This window comes from Panicum virgatum, chromosome 2K, assembly GCF_016808335.1.
Source record: "Panicum virgatum strain AP13 chromosome 2K, P.virgatum_v5, whole genome shotgun sequence".
NCBI classification, from domain to species: Eukaryota; Viridiplantae; Streptophyta; class Magnoliopsida; order Poales; family Poaceae; genus Panicum; species Panicum virgatum.
Window position 1 is genome coordinate 53,610,128 of NC_053137.1, and position 19,934 is coordinate 53,630,061.

The 19,934-nt window shown below is 55.7% G+C and overlaps 1 protein-coding gene across 1 annotated transcript; it reads right to left on the reverse strand.

Moving 5' to 3' along the window:
- Positions 1-568: 568 nt before the first annotated feature.
- Positions 569-5,643, reverse strand: LOC120685408 (probable serine/threonine-protein kinase PBL19). The gene is made up of 4 exons (XM_039967325.1): positions 4,893-5,643; positions 2,623-2,883; positions 2,024-2,146; positions 569-1,665 (listed from the first exon to the last, which is right to left on the reverse strand). Exons 1-4 carry the CDS (start codon positions 5,319-5,321, stop codon positions 1,231-1,233), a joined length of 1,248 nt encoding a protein of 415 aa, XP_039823259.1. The 5' UTR covers positions 5,322-5,643; the 3' UTR covers positions 569-1,230.
- Positions 5,644-19,934: the final 14,291 nt, after the last annotated feature.

Consider the following 19,934-nt stretch of genomic DNA (forward strand, 5'->3'; position numbering starts at 1 on the left):
ATTTTTCTAATTTTTCTATAATTTTATATCGATTTTATAAGTTCACTGTTTAATGCGCCCTGGGCGCCAGGACCTAAATGTAAATTTTTTTTATATTTAGGTCCTGCCTCCAACTAGATGGGCGACAAGCACCCTGTCGCCCATTAGGCACCCATTTTAGAAAAGTTCCCTATTCGACATATATTTTTGAAATTTTATTTTTTTAATATAAAAATGAAAAAAGCACTGCGTGCTCTATGCCTCTATCTCGAGGCAGAAAGTCGAGACCTGTTTGGTCAAGATCGCCGTGCGCCCGTGCTCACCGGACTGTCGCTGCAGCTCACCGGGTGCGGTCAATGCTCCAAGGTTTCTGCAGATGGTCAAGCACAAGGGCGACCTGTTTGGTACTCAGAGCTGTCTGTTCGTCGCCGTCAGTGGTTCCATTCGAAGCACAGGCCATCAGAAATTGGGTGGTTTTCGAGTTCCCAGCAAATTCATTTTTCACCAGAAAAAGTGCACTTTGTTATGGGTGGACTCTACCTTTTCACCTGTCTTTTGTCACAATTCAGTATACAAGAGCGCAACCACGGTGCGAAATTCATTCTTTTTAAGAGCCAGTGCAAAATTCTTCTAAAATCTCACTTTCGAAAGGGAAAGGAAAACTCCAATCCGCCTAATCGTCTCTATGTACACAAGTTGTCCAAGTAATGTGCCCGAAAAATATTTGTAAGCCCCCCGCCACTCACCGACACACACCCAAAACTAACACTGTGTGTGCTGTCAGTGTCATGTCTGACGACAGCCGCATTTCAGTCTCCCTTCCATGACCAACTTCGAGTCTCAGGGCTGTTTAGATCACAACTAGTAAACGCAAAAAAAAAAAATCACATCGAATGTTTGTACACATGCATGAAGTACTCAATGAAGTATATTTATAAAACTTTTTGTATGGATGGGTTGTAAATTGCGAGACAAATCTAATGAGCCTACTTAATTCATGATTTGCAACAATGATGCTACAGTAACCATCCGCTAATTATGGATTAATCATGGATTAATTAGTATCATTAGATTCTTCTCGTGATTTACAACCCATCTGTGCAAAAAGTTTTGTAAATAGACTTCATTTAGTACTTCAAATTAGCAAGATTCCATCGAAAAAAAATTTGTGTTTCATCTAAACATGGCCTCAAGCCAACCAGAGCCTTTGCCGTTGCCGGCGATGACACCGTAGCAGCATAGAAATAGCAATCACCTCCTGGACGGCGCGGCCGCGTCGCCTCTCTTCCCCCTGACGGCGCCGGAACCGGGTGCCGACCGGCTATCCGGCTCGGCCGCCTGCACGGCGCGCCGGAGCACCTCGACCACCTCGCCCATGGTGGGCCGCTCCTTGGCGGTCTTGAGCAGGCAGCTGTCGGCCAGCTTGGCGATCTCCCGCGCGGCCTTGGCCGAGTACTCGCCGCGGAGCCTGGGGTCCATGATCATCCGGAAGTTGCGGCTGTCCGGCGGGAACTGGGCCACCCACTCCAGCATCTTCTGCTCCGCCGCCGGCTTGTTGCGGTCCAGGGACCGCCGCCCCGTCAGGATCTCGTACAGCACCACGCCGAAGCTGAACACGTCGCTCTTCGCCGTCAGGTGCCCCGAGTCGACGTACTCCGGCGCCGCGTACCCTTGCGTCCCGACGACCTGCGGCACCAAAATCACGCCACGGAGCTGTCAAAACTCAAACAAATTTTTATCGCGGTAGGCAGCAGGTTTGACATATTCGTGCTATCTTCACGTCCTGCGTAAGCATGGCGTCTAGCGCAGGTTGTATTTGGAGTCAAATGCAAGTGCCGTGCATGGAAGTATGGAACGCGTCGAAAGAAAGCCAAGGCGCAATTGACAATGGAAGCCTAGGCGAATTGTGTTGCCAACGTACTAGGGTCAGAAACAGTAAATGGTCATCAGCTGCCAACTCTTGACTGACTAGTCCGTGGGCCTTCAGTTCCTTATCGAATTGATGGATGAGATGAGATTACTCCCGGCAAGACCGAGGACATACCGCAGTTGAGACGTGGGTGTTTGCTCCAGTTGGTCCTTCCCGGGCTAGCCCGAAGTCTGACAGCTTGGCTCTGAAGTCCTTGTCCAGTAAAATGTTCGACGTCTTGAAGTCCCGGTAGATTACCTAACCAAAACGCAAAATTGGGGATTGAGATAAGGATTAGCTTTTCTGAATCAAAGACTGGTCAGTTGTCAGCAAACAAACTAAGAACAGAAGTACTGCGGCCCACGTTACAAAACAGGAGACGATGAGGTCTTAGCACTAATGTTAGCCTGAAAAAAAAGGGTGATATTTTGTACTTGCTTGATGGCTGACAACAATCAGCTGGAGAACTCTCTTTACTAAAGGCACTTGATGCTAGACAAGGCTGGAACTTTTGGTACAATAGCACAGCTAGAAGAGAAATTGGATACGTTGGCTGCATGTCCTGAACATTGAACTGTGCTTTCAGAAAATGTCGACAAAGTTGGTTGCCTGGAATCTTTGAGGCAAGTAGACAGGATGGCTTTCGCTATCTAGGACGCTTTTCCATTTCAAAAACCATGAAAGAATGAACATAGACTATTCTTTGCAGGCAATGGTGCAGGTTTAAAGGGTACCTGGACTTCTACCCCCTGATGCAGGTAGGCCAATCCTTCTGCAGCACCCAAGATAACCTGAAGCCTTTTGTTCCACGATAGAGGAGGATTAGCTCGCCTGAACAAGTGGTCTTCCAAGCTCTTGTTCGGCATAAACTCATAGACCAACAATCTTTGTGCCCCTCTTTCGGAGTCAACAGCACAATATCCAAGTAACTTTACAAGATTTGGGTGCTCCAGAACACCAAGAAATTGTACTTCTGCCAACCACTGCTTATGTCCCTGGTACAGCAAAATTCAGAGAAACTGCAAACTATTAGAAAACACAAGGATGTGCAAATAGATATAGTATAACCATATAAACATCCAACGAAGTAAGGAAGCAGCAGTGTGCAAATATTTTAGTCTAAGAACATTAAGTAGACACTAGGGAACTAAATACTCAAAATAGTGCTTCATTCCAGAGAATTATTTTTAATTGATATGATACATCGTCACTTCCTTTGTTCAAGAAGATAAACTATATAGCTTGAAACAGTCTTGTATTCTAAAGGCAATCCTTTGATCGATTCCCATTGACAGCAGTGTCAGTTGCAACTACCTCAGGAGGAATCAGCTTCCTTTCGGAAAGGTATATCTTTAACACCTAAATGGATATATTATTACTTAATTTGCAGGAATAAGAAATTGCATTTCACCACTTTGTGTTGATGAAAAACATCCAAACATGCAGACTAAGGAAGGAACAAAACAGATACATTAATTTTACCAAATCAATAGCTTATACTCCCCTGCAATGATATATTTTACTATTGATGATCAGTCAACATTCAGAAAATCAGGTACTCTCAGTTGCAATGTTAAACAATGAATAAAGAGGCATCATGGGCAATGATATAACTGACTTTTCTTTGCAGACTGGTGTACCGAGATTTGGTCTCTTAGTAAGTAGTAGTCAACTATGATTAGCATCATGAACATATAGGTTGCCCAGCAAAGAGCTCCATTCTATCGGTCTCCTTTGATTGAGTAAATTCAATACTGCAATTTTGAATATGACTAGATGGTTGGTTGACATCGTTTTCTGGACATCATACTTCTCCTCTGAAATATGAAAAAGTACATCCATGGTTTATATGGTTACTGCCAGCTCTTTTTTTGTATGAGCGTGTATTTTTAACATCCAGATTTATCAAAGTACATTTATTTTTCTCCACAGCTGGAGATCACACTAACGAAATAGTAATCTATTTATTTCCCCTCCATTTAGTTTTCCAAACAAAAGGCTATGAGGTGTTATCATTGGTCCTGTATTGCAAATATTACAACAGGCATGGTGATCTTCTCCCAGCTACTTAACAATTAATCATTTGCAAATCGACAATTACAAATGCCATCTGAAGTGGACTGAAGTTCTTATGGGATCTAGTAACACCCATTGAAGGGGCTCATGAACTCTAAATATCTTTTCAACCAGTATCAATCTACAAAATATTGTTTCATAAGTTTGTCTTAACGTGTACACATTGTCCAAGTGCAAAAGCAATCAAGTGTGTTCTAGTCAATACGACTCTAAGTGATCCTGGAAAGTTCTTCTTTACACTTGTTTTTCTCTCCTCCTAAATTGTCTGTATCTAGAGAAGTCCAAGTATCCTAACAATGCATACCAGTATCAACAAACACCATATTGGCAAATGCATAAATCAAACTATATGTAGTTACTTATGCATCTTTTTCATTCAGCTATTTAAAATTTTCTAAATATTTTTGCTGAATCTGGCAGAAATGTGCACTGCTCCTGCAGATAAACAGGTTGAAACATAAAAAAGAAAAAATAGTTGCAAAAACCATGGAAGCTAAACTGCTTAAGAGCAGATTTGCTTTCTGCCCGCATATTTATCATCTTCTCAAGACTCTCAGCAATTGTTGGACTAGCCAGCCATTGAAGAGTATCAAGAGAAACATGAAAGTCAGTTGGTACCCCTCTTTTTCTGAAACATGCAAGAGATCTCCCCCATTCTAATTCCCGCGAATTATTTCTCTGATCCCACCTCTTCTCCGACAAAACGTACACGGAAAACCTGCCTAAAAAAACGCCGTAAATGTAGCGTCCACTTCTGAATTTTGTTTTATCTAGCGACACAAGTTATCACGGGAAATAGACCAGAGTGGTATGGAGAACTGACTTCAGAGTCGCAGATGGCATGCGCACGCCCTGGGAGGTAAGGCAAGAGAGATGGCAACAAGAGGAGAGAGAAGAGAACAATCAAGCAAGCAGAGCACGTACGCACCTGCAGGCCGCGCTGGTTGAGCTTCTTGACGGCGACGGGGATGCGGTCCCCCCTGCCGTCGGCCGCGCGGACGAAGCCCTTGTAGACGCTGCCGAAGCCGCCCTCGCCGAGCTTCTGCGCGCGGCCGAAGTCGGCGGTGGCGGCCTGGAGCTCCTGGTAGTCGAACACCCGCAGCTGGCCGTGGCCCCGCTCCTCGTACAGCGACGAGATGCTCCGCTGCGACTGCGACGAGGCGGCCGACCCCGCCGACTTGCTCACCGGCCGCACCGCGCCGGAGTCGTCCGACCGGCTCGTGCTCACCCCCGACACCGTGGTGGTCGTCGCGGTGGCGGTCGCCGGGCCGGACGACGCCGACGCCGACGCCCCGCGCTTCCCCGACGACGCCCCGTCGCTCCTCGACCTCCGCTTGAACCAGCCCAGGCAGCTCATGTCCCCCCCCCCCCCCCCTCGAGTCGCCGACACGACACACGAGCAGCTTCTCGCACCGCCGCCGCCGCTCCCTCCGCCGTGCCGCCTCTCAGGGGCAATCGGAGGGTGCGCACCCACGCCTCTTTGTAAGACGCGAGGCTGAGCAGGCGGTGTGAACGCCGGAATGGGGGGACGGTCGGACGGAGCAGCGCAGGAGAGAGCGCGCGGCGACAGCGTGGAAAGGATGGGAAAGCCCCGGCACGGGGCGCGGCGCGTCCGCGCGGGGGCGCAGCTGGTGTGGTGTGGAGTAGCGGTGGTGGTGCCGTGCGGGAGAGCGAGCGGGGCGCGCGTCCTCGGCCCCCTTTTGTGCAGCGCGTCCTGGCCTCGCGGGTGCGGGGGGTTTCTGGTGGCTCGTCACGTCCGGTTGCGGGGCGACGCGGTGTGGTCGCGCGGACGGGTCATACCTACGCATGGATGGCGACGGCTCTGGGGAGAGGGGACATCCGGACGCGACGAGCTGGGAGTTGGGGCGGCCCGTTCAGGGGCCGGAAAGAAAAATCTTGCGTTACTTACAATTGGGGTCCAGCTGTGCTTCCGGGTTCTGCTGAAGCTGGACTCTTTTGGGGTGTGTTTAGATCCTACAAAATTTCCAAATTTTCCAAATTTTTCATCACATCTCCTATCACATCGAAACATTAAATATAACAAATGACTCATACATGGAGTACTAAATGTAGTTAAATAAAAAAACTAATTGCATAGTTTTGATGTACGTTGCGAGACGAATTTTTTGAGCCTAGTTAGGTCATAGTAGGACAATATTTACCACAAACAAACAAAAAGTGCTACAGTATACTACAGAGACCGATGCGCCTTTTTCTCCCGCCTTTTCCCCATCTAAACACAGCCTGGTCTCTTTTGGATGTTTTTGGCAGGTGGGAACTCTGAGTTGTTTCCTGTGTCTTTTTGTGTTTCTGCCGGATCCTAGAATTGGGCCGTGTTTAGTTCCCTTCCCCTGTAAAAATTTTTTGTGACGGAATCTTATTAATTTGAAGTACTAAATGAAGTTTATTTACAAAACTTTTTGCACAGATGTGTTGTAAATCGCGAGATGAATCTAATGATGCTAATTAATCTATGATTAATCAATAATTAGTGGATGGTTACTGTAGCACCAATGTTGCAAATTATGGATTAAGTAGGCTCATTAGATTCGTCTCGCGATTTACAGCTCATCTATGCAAAAAATTTTGTAAATAGACTTAATTTAGTACTTTAAATTAGTAAGATTCCTTCGCAAAATTTTGCGTTTTTGCGTTTACGGGGTGGGAACTAAACAGGTCCTTGGTTTGCGAGTGGAGATCTCTGACAAATGATGAGACGTCGGTGGGGATGGTAAAGAAAAGGGCACGCCATTAGCTAGCTCAATCAACTTTGAATCTCCAACTAGTGTAATCAGAGGGTGCAGCACGTTTGAACAAAAAGAAAAAACAGGAGGGATAAAGGGCCCGCGAGCAGGCCTTTGCTTGCCAACAGCTGGCGTGGCCTGACGACATATCTTGGACTTCCCTACGACTTCGTGGTCCATGAGATCCACCATGATCGACATGTACCAAGGGTACTTTTGATCGGCTTTTGATGCCACACCCGCTCACGACAAAAAAAAGTTGAGTTTAGAGTTTAGACCGTGCAAAATTGCTGAACGAACTAAAGGTCTAAAGCACGCACCTGAACCGTTTTCTCCTGCGCCTTTTTCCAATGAACTCAAACAACGGAAAGAGGGTGAGAAAGAAAAGGTGCGGACAGACAGCCGGTGCGGTGCGGGTGCGGCTTTCTCCTCTTCCTCGGAGGGAGGAAGACGACATTTACTTACCTGGGCTGAGCTCGCTGAACAGGTCAAAGCACAGGGGCACGCGGGCTGGCTGGTTTGGAATCGTGCGGGAGGCCCATTCAACGGAAGGCTGCCTCGCGTCGCGCACGGGCGGTGGGGCACGGCTGTCGGTCTGCGCCGGTCCACTTCTCGACCGGGACGGGACTGGCCTAGTGACGTGCATTTTTTGGTGGTTGGCTGGCTGGCTAACCTGTTGGTTGTTGCTTTCTGTCTTTCTGGAACCCGGCGTTTTGTTCCTAGGGACGTAATTGGATTGGATAAGAACGGATATTATCATATTAGTTTTCATATTTGTGTTTGAATATGGAGTTCGGATACGGATATAGTTAGTTTTAGCCGGATAAGATTGTAATGGATATTAATATCATAAAAATATAACTTTTGAGTATTCAGATACAGATCGGTTACAGATATTGAATACTCGGAATCGGAAACGGACGGATAAAAACTCTTTTGTCGGGTACCATGATTAGTGGCACCCTAATCAGGGGACTAAAGGGCTCCCCGCCGAGGCTCTCGACGGCGCCCCGCGCTTCCGCCTCGCTCGAGGGTAGCGAGCCTGCCCTCGAGAAAGCAGATCGTCTACGTCCTAAGGAGCTGAACAGCCAGACCCCTGGGGTCCGACTCCATCTCACCGGACAAACGGTCCCGGACCCGCTTCCCGCTCGGGGACGGGTCCGGTGTTGCCACGTGTCCCAGAAATGGAAATGCTTAGCACCTGTGGCCGAGGACCCGGACCCCCGCAGATGGGTCCGGGACCTCCACGTACCTATCCGGACCCCCGTGAGCTCTCGGCTCAGCTGTCTGCTCGGGAGGGGTCCGGAGCCACCACGTGTCATGCGGACGCAGGCGCGGGCACAACCCTTCCGCTGGAAGCTCCCTCACCCACCTGTATTAAGTGCGAGTGGTTGAGGCGTGCTCTTCTGACGCCGGGCAAAGCCACCCCTCGACATAAAGGACAAACAGTCCTTCCACTCACCCGCCCGCCGTGGGGAGGCATTAATGCCAACCACTTCTCCACAGCACCTGGGTCTGACGGTGCCAGGCCGCCATCCCACACAGTGGTTGTGACCGGAGTCTTGTCCGCCAACTCCGGTCACTGCTCTACCATTCCGGACGCTGTGACGACACTGTGGGAACCTGCGACGCAGTGCAAGACGTGTTCAGCACTGCTCCAGCTACTATGCTGCCAACTCCTCATGCCTCTTTCGTACTTTCCCTTCCGCGGAACCCCCGAATGGCATGGGCACGACTCTCGGAAGCGACTCCGGCCTTAACCAGGACAAGACCCTGGCCTGCAGGACCTTCGGAACGCCGCCACGCCGCCCGCTGGAGCCGCCAGGATGCCGGCGCAATCCTCGCAAGACCAAGGACGAAGCCCAGGATGACTACCACGCCCGGCGCCATACCCCACAGTGTACTACCCACAGTGCTCGACCACTGCACCTCTGCGATTCGAGGAAAAGACGACGACTTTCATGACCCCCTGTGCATGTACACCGTCCCTCCTTGTGTCTATAAAGGGAGGAGGCGGGCGTTCCCTTAGGGGGGTCGGCCCATTCGGTAGGACACAACGCTTCGCACTACTAGCAGAGCACACACACTCCTCTGAACCCCGATATTGGCACTCGCCTCAATCAACTCCTCCTCTAGCGGAGACTTGGGAGCTTCCCTCCCTCTCTCGCCTCGCTTGTACCCCCTACTACAAGCACTCCCGGTGCAAGATAGTACAGTGCTCTTGCACACCCCTTTGCTAGACGTACGGCCCCACGGCCGGAACCAGGATAAACCCATATGTTACTGTATTGCCTCTTGCATCAACATCTGGGATGGGGAACACGCAGCAGCATCACTGGTTGGGTCCGGACGGCCGGGTCAGGGCACCGACAGTTGGCGCACCAGGTAGGGGCAGCGCTGCGTGACATTTTCTCTTTTGTTCCAATTTGATCTCCAGGGATGGCGAGCAGATCCAACCCATTCCCCATGGGCGCATCGGATCCGCTCCCAGCAGTATACGTGATCTGGTTCGGGAGTCTTGAGTTCAGAGCAACCGGCAACGGTTACCTCATGGAGCTCCTCTCACCCAGACGCAACCCTGACACTCCGACTTCACCAGCCCGACGCAACAGGCGCTCGGGCCAGCACTCGCGACAAGCGCGCGTGGAGCGGCGCCTGGCGGCACGCCTCAGCTCCCCCACGTGGGTTGAGGTTTCCATGTCACAGCTCAGCGTCGCGGCCGATGGGGCCACCGCATCGTCATCACGTGCCTCGGCGTCACCTACGCCGGCACCATCATCGACTGCAGCCCCAGAGCCTCCCAGGGGGGCGCGACTGCGCCGTCGCCCTTCCCCTTCGGGATGCCCAACGCTGCCACCTACACCTCTTCGTCCAGCACCAACTTCGCCGAGTACGAGGATCTGCCGGGTCATCACCTCCTGTTGATCCGCAACCTCATCGCATCGTCTCCTAACGACTCCTACCCCGAGACGGCGAGCTCAATCGCCGACGACATCAGCTTCTTCATGGACAACTTCACGGCCGAGGAGGCCGAGGACTACTCCGGGGTCCGCGACCCCGACGCCTTCCGCTCGTTCCAGCTCGCGGCGGCTTACTGCCTCACCTGTTCCGAGGACTCCAGCGAGGGGGATTACGATCCCACCCGGGAGTGCTTCATGGTCCAGCTCGCGGACGGGCAGGAGGACAACGCGCCGGGCGATGACGGGAACGGCGGGTGTAACAGCCCACGGACTGAGTGGGCCGTGCCAAATTCGTGAGCTACTGTAGCATGCTACTGTAGCATCGGGATTTAGTCCATACTGGAAGCAGAAGTGAACCCAGACCAATTTAAATACCAGGCCCAAGGAAGCTAAATAACTCCGGTTGCAACCTTTTGCGCGAAGCGAGGATGAAAGCGCAAGAGAGTTATTTAGCAGGTGTGATTTACTCAACGTGCAGAGTAGATCTTAGCCGTTATCCCAGGGCAGGTCGTTACAGCGGGGCAGATGCGCAGGCAAACCAACCGGTGGTGCCGGCTGCGGCCCCTTCTTCTTCGTCAAGTTCGGCGGCGCGACAGGCACAGCTGGCGCAGTCCAAGGAGCTTCAAGCCAAGCTCGACGAGCAGCGTCGGCAGACTCAGGAGCTGCGCACCGCACTCGAGCAGCAGCGCACATGCCCAGGGGGCAGCACGCGTTGCCCGGGAGCGGATCCTAGTCGACGACAAACCTCCGGAACTAAAAACGGCCGGCGAAAAACTCGTCACTGCGGCCTACCTACACCAAGCAATGCCCGAGCCGTCGACGACTTCGGGTCGCAACCTGCGCCGCGAGGCACAAGCGCTCATCGAGCAAGCTGCTGTGCAGCAGGCCGAGAGCTCTACGTCTCGCATGCGCTCGATAGTCCCGAAGCAGCCCGGTGGGACTGCACGGCAGGACCACGAGGTTTCGGTGCACACTCCACCAGGATGGAATGGAAAGGCAGCCGCAGTGCATGATTTGAAGGCTCCCTCGGTGCACGACCGCATCAGAAAGACTCCCGCAAGGGAGAGACTCCACGACACGCGCGGACATGCCGGCGACGGCGACTCCCACTACATCATCAACGGCAGGAAGTACACCCCTCGACGGGGTGGACGCTTCGACCCCGAGCACGACAGGGGTGAGTCACCGGAGCCTCCGGGCACCCATGTGTTCAGCCGGGAGATTCGTACCGCTCCTTTTCCCCCACGCATTCGACAGCCCACTACCCTCGTCAAGTACTCGGGCGAGACCGATCCCGCAGTCTAGCTCAACGACTACCGCCTAGCATGCTAGCTAGGCGGTGCGACGGAAGACGCGGTCATCATCCGCAACCTTCCCCTTCACCTTGCTAACGCCACACGAACGTGGCTCGAGCACTTGCCCGCGGACCAGATCCACAACTGGGCCGACTTAGTCCAGATCTTCGTGGGCAACTTCCAGGGCACGTACGTGCACCTTGGGAACTCCTGGGACATCAAAGGGTGTCGGCAGAAGCCCAATGAGTCCTTGCGCAACTACGTGCGGCGCTTCTCCAAGCAATGCACCGAACTCCCCAGCGTCACCCACGTCAAGGTCATCAACGCCTTCCTCGAGGGCACGACGTGCAGGAACCTGGTGCACGAGCTTGCGTGAAGCCGTCCCGCCAAAACCAATGAGTTGTTCGACGCTGCCACCAACTACGCCGCCGACGAGGAGGCTGTTGGTGCCATTTTCGACGACAAGCCGAACAAGTGCAAGGAAGATGTGCCTGCAGAGGGCGGCAACGCCCCGCGCTTCCGCCTCGCTCGAGGGTAGCGAGCCTGCCCTCGAGAAAGCATATCGTCTACGCCCTAAGGAGCTGAGAAGCCGCACCCCTAGGGTCCGACTCCATCTCACCGGACCAACGATCCCGGACCCGCTTCCCGCTCGGGGACGGGTCCGGTGTCGCCACGTGTCCCAGAAATGGAAATGCTCAGCACCTGTGGCCGAGGACCCGGACCCCGCAGATGGGTCTGGGACCTCCACGTACCTATCCAAACCCCCGTGAGCTCTCGGCTCAGCTAGCTGCTCGGGAGGGGTCCGGAGCCGCCATGTGTCACGCGGACGGTGGTGAGAGCTTGTGGTGGCCCCTGTTGTCCTGTCGAAGCCTCAGCACCAAGTCCCCTTTGTTGAGCTCTCAGCGCCGAACTCTCTGCGCTTGATATCTTCGCAGGGACTGCTGATAGCGCGTAGAGTGTAGGAGCGCCACGTCTCGAGCCTCATCCACTTGATCCAGCGAGTCCTCGTGAGCTTGCTGGTTCTGCTGTTCTTGATAGGCCTTGAGCCTCGGTGACCCATACTCCAGGTCCGTGGGGAGCATGGCCTCGGCGCCATAGACAAGGAAGAACGGGGTAAAGCCCGGCACGTACAAACTGGCGAACGAAAACGGCGAAGTCCTCACCAATGCTTGGAACATACAGCAGCTACGCCGCTTCTATCCTTAGAGTTCCGAGCTATTTGTACATCGTGTGTACTCGCATTTACGGTTTCCCAAAACAATAAAGGAGTATGATTTACTTGTTTATTTTTGGGAAACTTTCCGGACCCTCGAGGGCTCGGAAGCGCACGAACACTGAGGTACGCATGGCTTTACCTTCGGCAAAGCCAAGCCTCCCTCAGAGGCTACTACGGGATGAACCCCCGAACATCCCCAAAAAATTGCCAACGTTTTTTCAAAAAATTTCCGTATCTAAGTTTCTCGTATACTTGGGAAAAACGGACGCGAGGCATAAGCAACTACGGTACGAGGCCGGCCGAGTCGTGGGGCCGCCTGCGCCTCCAGGATATGGCACCCCCCTCACCACCTCACGCCTAAGTCGCTTATGAACGCGAAATTCCTCGCAGAAGTTTACCAAAGTCGCATGCGAGAACACGGAAATAGAGTAGAGAAAATGAGGGCTCGAACACACAAGACCTCGATGGGCCACACTGTCGATTCATAAGTACAAATTACTTAATCTAGAAGTACTATTACGATAAAGTACTAACTCATTACATGGGCTCCGAGGTCCAGACTACCTACAAGTTATCATCCCCCCTTTGCGGGTCTTCAGCGGCATCGAATTCGGCTATGGGGGGATGTCGGCTTCCAGCTTCACGGCCAGGACGGTGGCGAACTCCTCGGCGGCGGCGGTGGCGTCATCCATGATGGTCGACGCAGCATCTGCATTGGCGTCGGTTGGGACGACGTACCCCGACGACACCCTCTGGAGGTCCATGATGTACTGCGTCGAGGCCACGGCGAGGGCTCGCAGGACACCAAGGCGGAAGGTGCTCTTGGCGTGCTCGGCGATCCGACCACCTAGTGCTTGTAGGTGGCTGATCACCGAGCTACCAGACACGGTGTCCTCCCCCTCGAGCTCCTTGCACACGCTCACAGCGGTCCGCTCCAGGTCCGTATATTCAGCCTGCGCCGCCATGAGCGCAATGTTGACTGCCTCCTTCGCCACAGTCTCGTTCGCCACTCTCTGCCTCAGCTCTGGTCAAAAGAACCAAGATAAGCTGCGATGAATTAGGATCCGACAACAGCGAAATCTCGAGCACTCACCCGTGATATTCTTTTGCGCTTCCTCCTGCTGGACTCAGGCGGCCTCTTCGAGCGAGGACAAGGAGTCCTCCTCCTTGAGGACGGCCTCCGCGTTCCGGATGGCCACCTCATTTTCCTCGAGGGCTTTGCCCTTTTCCTCAAGGGTCCCGGAGAGCGTGGCGACGGTCTCCTTCTCACGTTGGAGCTCGGCCTCCTTACCTTGGAGCTCGGCCTCCATGTGCTGGATCTCGACCTCCTTCTGCTCGAGCGCCGCCCTCACATGCTGCAGCTCGGCAGTCTGCGCCTCGGCCTCCTGAGCCTTCCGCTCCGCCGTGGTCCTCTGGGCGTCGTGCTCGCCAGCGGTTCACGCCAACTCTTCGTCTAGCATCTGCTGACGCGCCCCCAGATAAGTCATCTTGGTGTTGGCATCGATGTTCTTCAGCACCAAGTCGGCATTGTGCTGCCCAAGCCAGCGCATTTGGGAGTACAGCAGGTTCAACTCGTCGCTCTTTTTGCGCGAGATGTCCCTCAGCCACTGCAAGTGGAAGAGCGTGAATGAAATGAACAAAATCAAGGCCAAATACTAATGATTCCGGGGAGAGAGCCACCTACCTGGCTAGTCTGGAAATCCGTCATTCTATGAAGCTCTAAGGCGCAGTTGAGGTGGCCCAGAATCTGAGAGCCGGCCTCGAACTACGCCTTCCAGATGGCTTCATCCTCCTGCTCGCTGCGGAGAAACTCCAGAGGGACTCCGGACTGGACGATCGCCCAGGGACGGGGCCCCTCGGACGTCCCCGCATTGAGTACCTCCTCGGAGGCCTACGTGAACTCGGCAATCCGATCGGCGGCGCTGGCAGCAGCAGCAGGGTCAATATCCCTCGAGTCCCCGTACTCCTCGCTGCTCTCCAGCAGTTGCACCACCGGTGCCACGTTCTCCGGTGCCACTTGCGCCGACACCGCCGCAACAACCCCATCGTCTCGGGCCCCCGCATGCTCCGGGACGCAGGTTTCCTCCTTTGCCGGTGCCCCTGGCGCCGGCTCCTCCTCCGCTACACCCTCGACCCTAGCCCTCGGGGGCTCGAGGACGAGGGTCTCCACCCCTATTTGGCTAGCGGGGCGTTCCTGTATGCCGCCACCAGTTTCCCCTTCTCCTGCGACCGGCCGGGCGGCGCTATCCGCGTCGTCTCGACCGGCCCCGACTTCGACATCCGGCCGGGTGGCGTCATTTGCGCCGCCCCGGTCGACCTCCCCCTCGGCGTCAGCCTGAGCGGCTGTTACAGCACCGCCCTGGCCAGCGTCGCCCTGCTCTCCGGCGCTCGAGCCTGTTGGGCCTTCTGGGCCCCTCGAGCCATCGCCTCCTGGAGCTTCGCAGCCTCCGCCACAATGTCCACGACGGGCAAGGGCTGCGGTGCCGTGTGTGGTGTGGCACGCGCCCCGGTCTTGAGGGCCTTGGTCGGCGTAAGCGGGGCTGCATCCCTGGCGATGGCCCCGGAGCTGGTAATCAGGGAAGAAGCGCTGAAGTCAGCGGGATCGGGGGGCCAATTAAATGAATGCGAAGGATAAAATCAAAATCACTCACCCTAATCGGGCGCTCATGTTGCGCTTGCCCGAGCCGCTAAATCGGGCCCACAGCACACTGACACCTCTTGACGACTGACCTGAGGGCGTCGTCCTCAGATCGGCCTGGAGCCTCGAAGCCGTCTGTGCGGGCGCCTCCGCACTCACTGTGGACCCGCCGCCACCCGTCCACACCGCGGGCGTGGGAGTCCCCGTACCCATCGCCGGTAGAGACGACCTCTGTCCTGTCGCGGGCGCAGACGACCTCCCGCCCACTGCCAGCGTGGCCGACCTTCGTCCCGCCGCTGGCGTGGGCGATCTCCGCTCCGCCCTTACGAGGGAAGGATTCACCAATGACCCTGGTGTGAGCCTCGCCTCACCCAGTGTCAAGGGCACATCCTCGTCGCCGGCCCCTCGATAGACCGGCGGCGAACCCGCGCCTGTCACCGCTTCGTCGTCGTCCGAGAAGTTGATCTCGGCATCCGAGGGGCCCTCCTCCTCCTCGGTGGACTCGAGCGCACTGGGCCGTGGCTTCCCCTCCGTGTGCGCAATTTTGCACGCCTTATCGTGCTTTTCCTTCCTCTTCCTCTTCCTGGCGGCGGCCGCCTCCGCCGCGTCCTTCTGCTTCTTCACCGCCTCTGCGTGCAGGCGGTTGACTTCATGTTCCTCCGGGACCGGAGGCCTCGAGGTGTAGCCCCTGCGGCTCAACCCCTGCGAAACGCAACCAAGTCAGAATCAGGGAGTGGGGAGAGGAGGAGCACAAATCGGCAACGAATTGAAACTGGAACTCACCAAAGAAAGTACCCCACCTCGGCGTACATCTTGATCTTCCAAAGATCCTCGGGGTTGTCAGGGAACTCCGCCATCGCATTCCTCGCCCTTCGGGTAGCGACGTCACAGGGGAGCAGCATGGGCGACGTCCTCGAGCCCGAGGCACGGACCTCAGGGGTGAGATCGAAAATCGGCAGGCTCCTCTCCGTGAGAGGAATCACCCTCTGCCGGTGAAAGTTTGCGATGACGGCTGCCGCCGTCAACCCCTTCCTCGCCAGGTGCCGCAACACCTCGGTGAGCACTTCGAGCCTGGCCTGATGCGCTGGGGGCGATAACCCCAGTCCCACTTCTCCGGCCTCTCCCGGAGCACCTTATTGGTGAAAGCCGGGAGCCGGTTGCCGAAGTTGCGCAGGTAAAACCACCCTCGAGTCCACCCGGCGTTGTTCGTCGTCATCCTGTTGGGGATGTACAAACTCCTCTGGGTTGGGCGCAATGGAGCATTAGACCGCCGGTGCGGGCGAACCTCTTCGGCTGGCCCCGCACATTCTCAATGAAGAGCTCTCCACGGAACAAATGGATCCACAGATCCTAGTGCGCCTCGATCCCCAGATACCCTTTGCAGACAGCGACGAAGACCGCCGCCTGGGAGATGGAGTTGGGGCCGAAGTTGTGCAGCTCCACCCCGTAGTACTCGCACATCGCCCGCATGAATCTGCCGATGGGGATGCTAAATCCCCGCTCGTGGAGTCACACGAGACTCACGACGTAGCCCTCGGGAGGATTCGGTTCGGTCTCCTCTGGCCGCGGGGGGATCCACGCCGGCCGCTCCGAGTTGATGTTCACCGGTAGCAGCCTGTCATCGACCAGCTGCTCCAAAACCGCCTCGGTGGCGGTGGACTTCCCCCACGACAACGGCTCCTGGACATCTGACATCGCTTCGAACCACTTGGGGGTGCGGGAAGGCAAGCTTTACGGCGGCTAAGGTGCGCTCTCGCTCTCTCCTTCTTCCTCCTCTCGCTCTCGGCTCTGGGCTCAGGATGCAGGGGAGGCAGAAAAGGCAGGGGAGACGAAGGCAAAATGGCCAGGTGAGCCCAAACAATCCCCTCTTCCCTGTTTTTATTCATCAAAACGGGCGGATACACCACCGTGCCATAAATCCGCCGCATTCAATGCTGTAGATTTTGCCGTCGTTGACGGCTGGACCCCATGACCGCGGAGTCTTCCACGCGCGCACTTGGCAATAATTACGATGTGGTAACCGATGGGCGCAGCGCAACTGTAGCACTGTACTATCCGTCAGCCGCCACCCACGCCTCTTCGCCTACCTAAGGCAGCCGCCTGAAAAGGCGCGCCCACACTGCACCGTATGTACTGGGCCACGTCGCCCACGACCAGCGAAAGACCTGTGCGCACGGCCTACGACTCCACGCCGTTTTCGAACCATGACGGAATGTTCCTTTAGGGGGCTCTTCACCCTCGAAGGAACCTCATTCCGAGGCCTTACTGATCAGGGGTTCGAAGCCTGGCCTGTCGAGGGTTCAACAGGCGCCCCAGATCACCAGAGTCATGGACTGCATGGATGTGCCGTACAAGCTACCCTCGAACGCGGAGTTCGAGACATCCTACGCAGTGTTCAAGGCCAGTCGAGGGTGCCTAGTAGGGGGATCCCATCGAGGGAGAGCATCGAGCCCTCGGACCCTATCGAATGGGTCCGAGCCCCACCTAGCGAACCTTTGCGAGCGCTTTATGTGACGTGTCCACGGACCACGAGCCGACCCTTATCGAACGGGGCACGGACATCCTCTTGAACTACCCGATAACAGCTCACCGAAGCAGCCATAGCTCGTGGCCCGGGCATGGGTAGCATGGTGCGTTTCACCCCACCTCCCTGCGAAAGGGCGACGAGGGTCGTAATAAAAGTCGAGGGTTCCCCAAATGCCTTTACGCAGGCCGGGGCTCGGGGGCTCCTCGCACACTGCGGCTCAGGCCGCACCCTCGAATGGATCGACGACCGTCGATTATGAAGTTCCATGCGTTTAACCAAAACTCCCACTCTTAACGCGCGCCTGCCAGATGGTTCAGCTGGACACTGGGTCGCTGTGCCAGCACGAAAAACACCGAGGCCGGCTGAAAGGAGTGCCGATGCCGGCTGAAAAAGACGTTGGACGGCAATCTCTGTGAAGCAACCAAGCAGGGCGATGTTTATAGCCCTTGGACGAGTGCAAACACTCCTCCAAGGCCTCGGGGGCTACGCCCGCGGGTGCGCTGACGCGCCCCCGCGGAGGAAACTTCATACATTCGAGGACCAAAATCCTCTGCAGGGGTGACGCTCACCCTTACACCCTCGATCGTCCTCTCCGTGAAGGAGAAGTAGACTTCATTGCTCTTTACAAACAAAGATTACAAAGGGTTACCGGCTCGAAGCCGTCGAAAAGTACAAACGCGTTGCCACTTGCGTGGCAATTTTTCCTGTCTTGGGGAGGAGCGAGCGCCGATGAAGAGCACCGAGTCCTTGGCCAACAACGCGACCAGGCTGCTCGGGATTGCTAGGAGCAGCCCCCAGACCGCATGGGTCCGGCGGGATGCCCTCCTCCCAAGCTTTCTTCTAGCGTCTCCTCCACCGAAGACCTTGCGGGGGGTCAAGCTGGCGGACAGCACCCTCTGCACCATCTCCCCGGGAGCGACATTGTCGCCAAGAGAGACAATGCGAAGAACGGCCACCAAACATGGCGCCGACGCCGTGGTCAGGCATCTCAACGCCCCTTCAGGCTGAGGGACATCGCAGAGGCAGGACCCCTCGGACCCAGTGTTCTTCTGCTAATCCCACTGAAGCCAAGGGATGGGGAGCACGCCCTCTCCAGCTTTCCCTCGCCGCTCGCAAGCATTCTTCTAGCACCAAAGCCTAAAGAAGCCAGGCCACCCCGTCCGGGGGACGACCGTGAAAGGAAAAGGGAAGCATTAGTAGACTTAGGCGATGCTAGAAGTAAGAGCAGGGAAGTTGGAGAGGAAAGAGGGTCCCACGATCCCTATTTATAGCCGTATCGGGCGCCGAGCTTTAAGCCTGTCGCAAGGGGAAGGCCTGGACCGCCCGTGACGGTGCGACACCCCACGAACAAAAGATGCCCTCAGTTACCGTGCCGAGACGTGACGAAACAACACAAAGCCGAGCCCCTGGGCGCTGAGCAACCCAGCATCTGTCGAGCCCTCGAACGGCGCGTCGTAAGGCGACCAGGGAAAGCAGGGCTGAGACCTTGAGCACGGGACAGCGCGGCAATAGCACCAGCTGCATAGCAGCAGGCGCCATCATGGCCCTGACCCGCTCAGCGCGCTGACGCGTCTCGTCACCGAAACAAGACAAGAAGGACTGCACGCGCCTCGGAGTACTCTTTCCGCAGGCACACTACCCCGACCGGCGAGTTGTCACGTCCGCCAGACCAGCACCCTGATGCGCCTGGCGGGAACGCAACGCCGATCGATCACATCATGGGGTAAAATCGCCGAAGTACCCTTTGGCCGAATCCCCTGACTCGACCAAAGGCTCGGGGGCTACTGTCGGGTACCATGATTAGGGGCACCCTAATCTGGGGACTAAAATCTCCCTTAAAATGAATGCATGCTAGGTAACCGGGCCCACGAAGGCCTGCAGCCCCCTTCTAATTTGGAAGAAAGGAAAGGACTCAAAGAAACTCAGCACGCGGCCCACTTACGCAGTGCGGCCCGTCCCAACCCCCTCGGACCCGCGGGGTGATCTCCGCCTCGCTCGAGGGCTCCCCGCCGAGGCCCTCGACCGTGCCCCGTGCCTCCGCCTCGCTTGAGGGTAGCGAGCCTGCCCTCGAGAAAGCAGATCATCTACGCCCTAAGAAGCTGAGCAGCCGCACCCCTGGGTCCGACTCCATCTCACCGGGCCAACGGTCCCGGACCCGCTTCCCGCTCGGGTATGGGTCCGATGTCGCCACGTGTCCCAGAAATGGAAATGCTCAGCACCTGTGGCCAAGGACCCGGACCCCCGCAGATGGGTCCGGGACCTCCACGTACCTATCCGGACCCCGTGAGCTCTCGGCTCAGCTAGCTGCTCGGGAGGGGTCCGGAGCCGCCATGTGTCACGCGGACGCAGGCGCGGGCACAACCCTTCCGCTGGAAGCTCCCTCACCTACCTGTATTAAGTGCGAGTGGTTGAGGCGTGCTCTTCTGACGCCGGGCAAAGCCACCCCTCGACAGAAATGACAAACGGTCCTTCCACTCACCCGCCCGCTGTGGGGAGGCATTAATGCCAACCACTTCTCCACAGCGCCTGGGTCTGACGGTGCTAGGCCGCCATCCCCCACAGTGGCTGTGACCGGAGTCTGGTCCGCCAA